The sequence below is a fragment of the Corapipo altera genome, unplaced genomic scaffold (genome assembly GCF_003945725.1).
Source record: "Corapipo altera isolate COAL_440 unplaced genomic scaffold, ASM394572v1 202, whole genome shotgun sequence".
Lineage (NCBI taxonomy): Eukaryota > Metazoa > Chordata > Aves > Passeriformes > Pipridae > Corapipo > Corapipo altera.
In genome coordinates this window covers 1,489,370-1,499,646 of record NW_020884980.1, presented here as the reverse complement: position 1 = coordinate 1,499,646, position 10,277 = coordinate 1,489,370, and the positions used below count along the sequence as shown (strand labels likewise).

At 64.5% G+C, this 10,277-nt stretch overlaps 1 protein-coding gene across 1 annotated transcript in view; it reads left to right on the top strand.

The window, feature by feature from the left end:
- Window positions 1-1,806, top strand: part of STRIP1 (striatin interacting protein 1) — a gene marked incomplete at its 5' end in the record, with an annotated part of 9,742 nt that extends 7,936 nt beyond the window's left edge. Inside the window, 2 exons of the mRNA XM_027665743.1 lie at window positions 96-300; window positions 1,061-1,806. Of these exons, the coding sequence (XP_027521544.1) occupies window positions 96-300; window positions 1,061-1,308 (453 nt within the window). The remainder of the gene's footprint in view (window positions 1-95; window positions 301-1,060) is intronic.
- Between the last annotated feature and the right edge of the window lie 8,471 nt (window positions 1,807-10,277).

The following is a 10,277-nucleotide window of genomic DNA, read 5'->3' as shown; positions in this document are numbered from 1 at the left end:
CCCCCCATCCCTGTCCCCCCATCCCTGTCCCCCCATCCCTGTCCCATCCATCCCCACCCCACCCCTATCCCCCTGTCCCCGCCGTGTCCCCGCAGATGCTGGTGGTGTTCAAGTCGGCGCCGATCCTGAAGCGGGCGCTGAAGGTGAAGCAGGCCATGCTGCAGCTCTACGTGCTCAAGCTGCTCAAGGTGCAGACCAAGTACCTGGGGCGCCAGTGGAGGAAGAGCAACATGAAAACCATGTCAGCCATCTACCAGAAGGTTCGGCACCGCCTCAACGACGACTGGGCCTACGGCAACGGTACCTCCGGCCCGCCCGCGGTGTTCCCACGGTGCTCCCATGGCATTCCCACGGTGTTCCCACGGTGTTCCCACGGTGTTCCCACAGTGTTCCCATGGTGTTCCCATGGCATTCCCATGGCATTCCCACGGCGTTCCCACGGCATTCCCACAGCATTCCCACAGCATTCCCGATGCCTTCCCACTGCAGGGGCTGCCCCGGGGCTCGTGCACGTGGGGTGGGGCGACCTTGGCTGGTTGACCTTGACTGGGTACCCACGAAGCTGCTCTTCCCAGCCTTTCCCAGTTCTTCCCAGCTCTTGCCAGCCATTCTTGGCTCTCTGCCAGCCCTTCCCAGTTCTTTCCAGCCCTTTCCCAGCATTTTCCCAGCCCTTCCCAGCTCTTTCCCAGCCCTTCCTAGCCCTTCCCAGCTCAGCCAGACCCAATCCAGAGGTCTGGGATGCAGGAGGGATTCCAGGTGGAGGCTTTGCAGGGCTCAGGGCTGTGCCAGGTCTTGGGGCTCCCTTTGGCTGAAAAGCTTGGGTTTTGCCCTAAATCAGGCTGGAACAGCAGGTGCCCCCCCCATCAGGGTTTAGGAGCTGGGCTGAGGTGAGATCCCATTTTTTTGGGACTGTTTTTGGCCCGAGGGGTCCAAACCAACGGCGTCTCCTGTTGTTGATGTGATGGAGCTGCCGTGTCTGCCCTGCTGGGGACCTACAGCCCCCCTTTCTTTTCCTGGGGGCTTTGGGCTCCTCCCTGAGCTGTTTTCTCTCTCCTGCCAGACCTGGATGCCCGTCCCTGGGACTTCCAGGCGGAGGAATGTGCCCTCCGTGCCAGCATCGAGCGCTTCAACGCGCGGCGCTACGACCGCGCCCACGGCAACCCCGAGTTCGTGCCGGTGGACAACTGCCTGCAGAGCGTGCTGGGCCAGCGAGTGGAGCTGCCCGAGGACTTCCAGGTCAACTACGACCTGTGGCTGGAGAGGGAGGTCTTCTCCAGGCCCATCTCCTGGGAGGAGCTGCTGCAGTGACGGGGACATGGACACGGGGCGGGGGCAGGGAGCGGGTCTGGGGGGCCTGGGGGTGTCTGGAGACCTGGGGGGGTGGGGAATAGGGTGGGGCTGGGGGGTCCTTGCTGAGGTGCCATCCTGCCCCTCTGCCCCCTTCCAGGCTCGTCCCGCAGCTGAGGGTGGGGGGCTCTGGTGCCCTGGGGGGTTCCCGTCGGGTGAGGGGGTCTGTGCCCACCCCGGGGTAGATCCCCCCACCCCAAAGGCAGTGCCCCCCGGGATCTGCCCATCTCTGGGCAGGGATGTGCCTCCCCCGGGCAGATTGACCCCCCCTGGGGCTGTGCCCACCCCTGAGGTTGCTTTCAGGGCCACCTCCCTCCCGCTGCCCTCTGCAGCCCAAACAGGGGGGTCAGTGTGGAAGGGGGTCCCTTGTGTGGGGCGAGAGGCTGACCCTGCCCAGCCCCTCCTGGGGGGCTCTGGGGGGCCAGGGGGGTGAGCTGTATATAAATTATATATATTTGGTGATATCTCTGCCCTGAGTGTGCCCAGGCTCTGTCTGTGTCCCCACCCCGAGCTGGGAGGGGGGTCCTCATCTGCCCTTGTCCCCATCACCCCTCACGTCCCACGGGGGTCCTGACCTGTCCCCAGAAGGTTTAATGTTCCCCTTGCCCCCCCTCTGTTGGTTTGGGGGGTTGGTGGCCTCAGGGGTGGCAGGCCCCCCCCGTCCCATTCCCTGAGCCTCCCCAGCTCTGTCCTGGGATTTCTGGCACCATCCTGGTGTTCCCACTGGGATCGTCTCTGCTCCCAGACACCAAACCCAGCCTCCCCAAAGCCTGGCCTTGCCAGAGCTCAGCCTTGCACCTTGCTGGGCCTCAGTTTCCCTGGCACAGGGGCATCTCCCAGGGATGGAATCCTGAGGGATTCACCCTGGTTTGAGGGAGGGAAGCTGGGACAGCCCCAGTTCCCACCCCATCCCTGTGGGACAGCTCAGGGCTGGGCCTGTGGAGCTCCAGGAGTGAATCCAGCCCTAATGGAGAGAGCAAACCCCATTCCCAGAGCTGACCCAAGACCCAGGTGGGAATCTCCCCCCTCACCCCCGCCAGACTCTATAGCAGTGCCAGAGCCAGAAATAACTTATTCCAAATGTGTTTTATTGCTCAGAAATGAAGACCCAGATCCCCCCTGCCAGGAGGGGGGGTGAGATGGTCCAGGGGGAGGGGGGGCACCAGGTTTGGGCTGAAAACCTTGGGGTTTGGCCCAGATTGGGCTGGAGCAGCAGGTTTGGTGCCTCCCCAAGAGGGGGTCCAGGTGCCCCTCCAGGGTTTCCCCCCCAGTCAGGATGGGGCAGGGTGGCATCCCAGTTTTGGGGGCATTTTTGGCACTTGGAGGGACTTGGGGTGACTCCCCCCAGGACCCCCAGAGAAGATCAAACAAGTTGGATGCAATGAGGTGGTCCCCCCTCCACCCCCCCAGACTGGCCGTACAGGTACCCCCACTAAGAGCCCCCCCAAAATGGGGAACCTCCCCCAGATGACCAGTTGTGCCCCCAACACCCCTCTTGGAGCACTTGGGGGGTCTCACCTGGGGGGATTAAAGCACCTCCCCACCTCTTCCATCCAAGGGGTAACAGGTGACCCCCTCCCCAGGGAAACAGGCTTCAATTTGGGAATCTTTACCCTCTCAGCCCCCCCCCCCCGTATTTACTGCCCATCCCGGGGGGCTCCCCCTGCTCCAGGAACTGGGGCTGTGCCAGGGCTTCCCCCCAAAAGGGGAGCAGAAAGGGCTGTGGTGGCTGGGGGGGGGGCTTTGGGGGCTCCTTGAACACAGCTCTGCCCCCAGTAACTGTCCCAGTCCAGGGGCCCTTCCCAGTATGGGACTGGAAGAGCCCAATTTCTGCCATTGCTGGTTGCATTGGGAGGGGGGTGAGCAGCCAAACTCCAGCTGGGGAGGGGAGAGGAACCCCCAAAACACCCGGTGTCCCCTGCCGGGGGGGTATCCTGCACAGCCCCCCATCACAGTCCCCCTGCCCAGGGCTGGGACACAGATTTGGTGGGGGGGAGGGGGCTGCAAACCCACGGGAATCTCCATCAAACCCCCTTCACTGCAGGTGCTTGGGGGGGCTCAGGGAGCCACTTTTGGGGGCGTGAGCTGCCAGTGCCAGCCCGGGGGTGGGGATGACCCTCTTCCCTCCCCACAGCCCCCCTTTAGTCCCCCCAGTGCAGCAGCATCGCGCTGGATTCAGGAAAACTCCCGGAGATCTGGGTGTGCAGGGAGGGGGGGAAGCTGATCCCAGCACCCTGCTCCCCCATCCTGGCGCTGGGGGCGTGGGGGGCCCGTGTCCCTCCCCCGGGGGATCAAGTGGCCCAGCCCAGCAGGTTCCCGGCCCCCTCTTTGCTCTTCATCCTCAGCGGCATCAGCGCGGGCGCCTTGTAGCCGTGCTGGGGGGGGGGCTCGAAGGGGCGGGGGGCGAGGGCCGGGGGGGGCAGCCCGTGCAGGGAATAGAGGCCGTTGATGGCGGAGGGGGCACCCGGGGAGGCGGGAAGGGTCACGAAGGTGTTGCTGTGGGCGGGGGGGGGGTACGGGGCCAGGCAGGGGGACGGGAGGGGCTCGGCGGGCAGGAGCCCCGGGGGGCTCGCAGGGCTCGGCCACAGGTTGTTCTGCAGCTGAAAGAACCAGAAACAAGCCCAAAGTGAAATGGGGGGGGGGAAGGGGATGACATCCCCTCAGATCCTGCTCAGCGTCCCGTCCCCTCAGATCCCCCTCATCCTGCCTTGAATCCCCCCGAGCTCTCCTTCACACCCCACTCACTCCCTCTCAGCCCCCCTCGGATCCCTCTCAACCCTCTTTGGATCCCCCTAATCTGCCCTTGGATCCCTCTTACCCCACCCCGGGCCTCCCTCATTCCCATTTCAGACCCCCTCGCCCCCCCCATCAGATCCCCCTCATCCCTCCTTGCCCCCCCATCCCCCTTCAGATCCCCCTCAATTCCCCCTTTGGATCCTCCTCATTCCCACACCTCCCTTGGATCTTCCTTATTCCCCTCATTCCCCTCATTCCTCGGATCCCCCTCATCCCTCCTTGGATCCCCCCGGGATCCCCCCACCCCCCTGGGATCCCACTCACCTCCCACTGGATCCCCCTCAGATCCCCCCCAGCCCCCCTCGCCTTTTCTCTGTTTTAAGGCCCTGGGGGGGTCGGACCTGGTTGAAATGTTCCCCCCGGGACAGTTTGGCCTCAGGGATGTGGGTGAAGCTGAATTTTCAATTATTTTTATACTTTTCAATATTGGGGGGGGGGGGGGGGGGGGGGGGCTGTAGAAAAGGGGGGGCAGGAAGCACTGATGGGTGGGAGAGGCTCTTAAGGGGGGGACACCACACCCCAAAACGTGCCCCACAGGGCACAATCCCACGGGAGATGGAGTGGGAAACAGCAGCATCTTCCTGCATGTGGAAAAATGTCCTTTTCCCTCTTTTCCATCTAGGGTCACCCTTTTCCGAGGGTGGAGGGAACCGCAAGGCCCGTGGGGGGGGGGAGAAAGGGCAGGAATGGGGGATGTGGGACACCCCCGTTCAGTGGGACGAGCCCCCTCCCCTGGGAATGGGGGACGCGGGGCCGGGACATCTCTCACCTCCTGGATTTTCCCGTAACGTTCCCGTTTCCGCCACTTGGCCCGACGGTTCTGGAACCAGACCTGGGGATGGAGGAGGGGGCTGAGGGGTGGGGACCCTCCCCCTGCTCCCCGCAGCCCGTCTGCCGCGATCCACGCTCCTTCCCGCCGGGAAAACACCTGGACACGGTGCCGCCTCGTCCCGGGGAACCCTTCCCGTGCTCAGGGTTCGAGCCCAGCGGCCTTTTCCTCTACAAACAGCGGGAATCGCTCTTATTCCGCGTGGGAAACCATCAGTCCCGCTCGGTGAGTGGTCCTTTTCCCTCCCTGGCGCTTCGGAGCCTTGTTTATCCCAGATTTTGCTGCGGAACGAGGTGGTTTTGGGGTCCCGATGTCCCTCCGTGCTGGGGCGGGGACTGGTGCTCACTGGGGGGGTCTCTGGTGCTCACGGGGGCAGGAGCGGCTCCAGCGGCGTCTCCCGGGGAGGAGGAAGGAGGAGATCGGGATACTCGGCTCGGGCCTCACGTGGTTACAGGCGATTTCATCCAAATCCACCCCAAATCCAGGCCCCGGTGGGCGCGGGGTGGGTTCAGGCTCCGGGGGCACATCCCGTGCCTTGTTCCTGCCCCCGGGAAGGGCAGTTCCCAGCTCCCGGTGGGAGCTCCCTGCCTTCACTCCCTCCCTCTGGGTGCCTCCTCCAGACTCCTCTTCCCACCTGGAGCCACAAACCCCCCACGGAGACACTTCTGGAAGCAGCTCCCGGCGAGTGCGATGCCAGCGGAGCCCGGGACAAGGGTCGGGCTCATCCTGCCCCATATCCCAGGATGTGCCACCCCCAGCCCCATCCGTGCCGAGCTCCCAGGATCCCTCCTGGGCTGGAGGAGCTGAGCCGGGGAGGGGGCTGAGAATAATGGATTCGGGCAGGGGGGATGGTCCGGGGGCAGGTTGGCAGTGACCTCCCAGATTTTGGCTCTTCCCACCCCTGGGGTGCTGGAGAGAGGGGAAAAGGGACAGAGTTTAGAGGCGACCAGCGCCCACATCCCAGCGGTGGGTGATGGGCACACGGAGCAGGATTTCCCATCTGGGATTTAGCATAATCCTGGGAAAAAGAGCTTCCACCTCAGCATGGAGGAGGGAAAAACACCTTCCAGCTCTGCCTGGCAGCACCCGGGTTGTCCCTTCCCAGCCCTCTGGAGCCAGGGCTCCGTTCCCCTACCTGCACCCGGGCCTCTGTCAGGTCTGTCCGCAGCGCCAGCTGCTCCCGGGCATAGACATCGGGATAATGTGTCTTCTGGAAAACCTTCTCCAGCTCCTCCAGCTGGAACGTGCTGAAGGTCGTCCTGTTCCTCCGCTTCTTGCTCTTGCTCTTGCCCAGGGGCTCGGGGAGCTCGGGGACCCCCTGGTCCCGCAGGGCACCCAGAGGTGCTGCCAGCGGGCACCCCAAATCCCCCGGGGCTTTGGGGGGGGGCCCGACAGGCCCCGGGAAGCATCTGGAACCCACCTTTGCAGCCCTTCTCACCTGGGGGGAGGCACAGGGGGAGGGGGTGTCAGTGGGGACAAGGAAGCCAAGTGCTCTCTGTGCCACAGCCCCATCCCATCCCTTATCCCGAGGCATTGGGATACAGCTCCCAGAGAAAGGGGCTCGGTAGGGACATGTAGCAGGGCAAATCCATCACTGGGGAGGGCAAAATCCTGCTCGAGGTGGGAGAGGAGGGCAGGAAAAGTCCCCCGAGGGTGTGGGAAGCCTGCATGGAGCAGTGGGGGCTCAGGGACCCGCCAGGATGTTGGGGCGGGCAGGGGGCAGAGAAGGTGGGCACGGGGTTGTCTTGCAGACAGGGCTGAACTCGCCCTGTTCCTCTCCTGGTTCCTCTCCTCATCCCTCTCCTGCTCCCTTTCTGCCCAGGGCAGAGCCAAAGGACCCCCAGCTCTGGGGGTATCCAGCCCCCCACCCTCGAGCTCGGTTCAGGGGGAGCGGCTGTGCCCCTGAGTCGACACTTCCCTGGAGCTGCAACTCCCGGGAAAACTCTTGGAAAGGGGTAAAAATTACCCCCTCGCTTTTTTGCTGGAGAAGAATTCCCCTGCCCCTGGGATGAGGGCAGGAAATTTGGGGGTTCTCCCCTTCCCCTCTGTGCTGCTGCAGCTCTGGGCTGGTCGATGGAAAGGGATCAAGGTTCGGGGGTCACCCTCGTCCCCCCAAGGGGATTGTTTGTCCCCACGTGGACACACAGAACTCGGCGGCTCCGGGGGACTCCGGGGGCTGTGGGGATCCCGAGGAGCTGAGCCAGGAAAGGGAGAGCTGAGGGGGGAATCAGGGGATGGGGGGAATGGTTTGGGGTCCCCCAGCAGCCGAGGGAAGGAGACAACCTAAAAACGCCGGGTTTGCCCTGATCCCAGCCCAATCCCCGGCTCCAGGGATTTGAGATTCCTGGGGGAGTGGATCCCTGGCCCCCTCGGAGGGGCAGGATCAGGAAAATGCCGCCTTTGGAATGGATCCTCCTTCCCAGCCCTTTAACCGACATCCCAAAGGAGCGGGGGAATGGGGTCCCCATCCCTGCGGACCCCACAGGGGCTCTGCACCCCAAAACCGGGCTCCACACCCCAAAACCAGCCCCCGCACCCCCAAACCAGCCCTCACACCCCAAAACCAGCCCCCGCACCCCCAAACCAGCCCCCGTCGCGGCCTTTTCCGGCCTTTCGGTTTTGATTTTTGGTTGTTTCCTAATTAAGGCAATTTGGGGGTTACGGTGCAGCCGAGCCCGGGTCCAGCTGCTTTGAATTAATGGGTAAATGGAATCTGGGGGGGGGCTCGGGGGGGCGATCGCTCCCCGTCCCTCTCGGTACCGACCTGTCCCTGTGCCTGGTCATGGATAACGGCGGAGGGATGAGCCCAAATTCCCATTTCCTCCCCATTTTGGCCTCCAAAGGGCTCAGCCGGAGGGTTTTAAGGATAAAAAACAAGTCCCACCAAAGAGCAGAGCAAAGGCAAACCCCCCCAATATCACCAAAATTAGAGAAAATAGGACCAAAATTAAATCCCGCTGCACAAAGCATCGAGTTTGGGTTATTTTTTCCCCCTTTCCAAAGGCAACATGGAGCATTTCCGAGCGGGTTTTGGCATCAGAGACAAATAAATAAATACCCAGAAAGAAGGGAAAGGCAGGAAGGAGCGGGATCCAGGCACACAGCTAAATAAACACCGTGGCACAGGGGGAAAAAGATGGGAAAAAGAGAAGACTGAGATATTCCCTCCCCCCATCTCCTTCCTAATCTGACACCCCCCGAAAGATTCGGCGGCGCTGGGGAAGGGGCAGCTGGGGAACAGCTGCACAACTCCTGGGATAACGGGAGGGGAAAGGAGAGCTCCAAGGGATCATTAGCGAAGAGATGGGGGCACGGAAAGGCAGCAGGTAAGTGCTGCGGCAGTGGGGGATCATCCCGCCATTCCCGGGATCCCCAGCCCGGTGTTCCCGGGGCCTTTTCTACCTGTTCCCCGCGGCGGGGGGGCTTTGCTGGGTCCCGCCTGGTTCCCATTTCCCCCGCGCCGCTGCCTTTTGCTTCTTATATTAAAGCGAAACGGGGGATAAAAGGAGCGGGGGGTCCCTGAGGAGCCCCCGACGGGCCCGGCCGGGACAGCGCGGGGAGAGCCTCGGGGATGAGCCCGGTCCTGCCCGAGCCTGGAGAGGGGAGCGGAGCTCCAGGACCGGGAGCTCTGGAGCCGAGTACCAGGGAGCCCCGAGATACTCGGGCACCGGGGAACTGGGATTGCTGGAGCCCCGGGGAACCAGGGAACTGGGAGCATTGGAGTCCCGGGCCCGGGGGACTCCCGTGCGCTGCCAGCCCCCCGGTCCGGCCCCCTCCGATCCCGGAGCCCCCCCGGCTGCTGCCGCCGGTGCTGCCCGGTGGGTCCCGCGGACGGGAAGGGGCGGCCGGGCGCGACTTTCCAGCCTCCTCCGGGGAACGGGGCCGTTCTCTGTCCCCGGGAACGGGCACCGACCCCGGGAACGGGCTCCGTCCCCGCCGCTCCCCGCCCGGGCCGGTCCTGCCGTCGCAGTAGCGGGGCCGAGTCTGTCCCGCCGCTTCTTCCCCCCTCGTTTCTGGAGAACAGGAACCATCCCGGACCCCCCCGCTCTCTGTCGCGACACAGTCCCGGCCGCCGACACTCGGCAGCACCGGGGCGGCCTTTGCCGGCTCCGGCTCCCGTCGGGGGATGCTCTGGCGGTCCCCGACGGGGCCATATCGCGACAGCGGCCGCGCCGCTGAAGCCGCGGGGGAGCGTTGGGCGATGGGACCCTCGGGGCGGGCGGTCAGGGCGGGGGTCCCGGCAGAGCCCGCGGGCGGGGGCGGAGAGGGGCGAAGAGAAGCAGAAGGGGCCGGGAGGGGCTCGGCGGCCGCGCCCCACCCCCCCCCCCCCCCCGCCGCTCCCCCGGTACCTGCGGCCCCGGGCGGGTACGGGGGCTTCCCATGGACGGCCGCGGCGGGGGGGCCCGCGCTGGAGACCCCCGGGTAGCGGGGCTGTGCCCGGGCCGGCGGGCAGCGGGCGGGGCGGGGGCTGAGCGGCGGCGGCCGCCGGGGGGGCCCCAGGGTAAAGGTGGTGGGAGGCCGCGGGACCCCCGGGGGACCCCCGGGCCGGCGAGGAGGGGGGAAGGCCGGGCAGCCCGGAGCCTCCATGGCGCAGGTTGGAGGGGACGGGGACGGGCGGCGGATTTTGTGCGAGGGACCGGGAGGAGGGGGACGTGGGGGGTGATGGGGAGGGAGGGATCGCCCAGCAGCCCCCCCGGCCCGGACACCCCCACCCACCCCCCACTCCACAGCCAGTCACGTGCGTCCCAAACGCTTCGTTAACCCTCTAATCCCAAACCCACCCCCACCCCGGGGTCTCTCCCGAGTGGGTCAGACCCTCCATCCCCAGCGCGGGGGCCACAGGAGGAGCTCTGCTCCCCCATCCCAGTGCTCCCAGTGTCTCCAAGCTACAGGAAACGCCCAGGGCCCTTCCTTGCTTTAAAACTCCATCCCTGGCTGCTGAGAGCTGCAAGAAATCCCAGCACGGGGAGAAACTTCCATTTTTCCAACATCCTCTGGATTATTTTCCCCTTCCCAAGGTCTACTGAACTCATTTACATCCTTTCCCTCCCCAGAGTCGGGGATGAGGACTGGGACAAGTTGGTTCAGGGATGATTGTAAACCCAGGACATGGAATCCAGGTCTGGAATATGGGATTCAGGGATGGTGGTGACCCTGGGACGTGGGATCCAGAGATAATTGTGACCCTGGGACAAGGAATTCAGGCAAAATCATGACCCTGGGATACGAGATCCAGAGATGATGGTGACCCTGGGACATGGGATCCAGGGATGATTGTGATCCTGGGAATTGGGATCCAGGGATG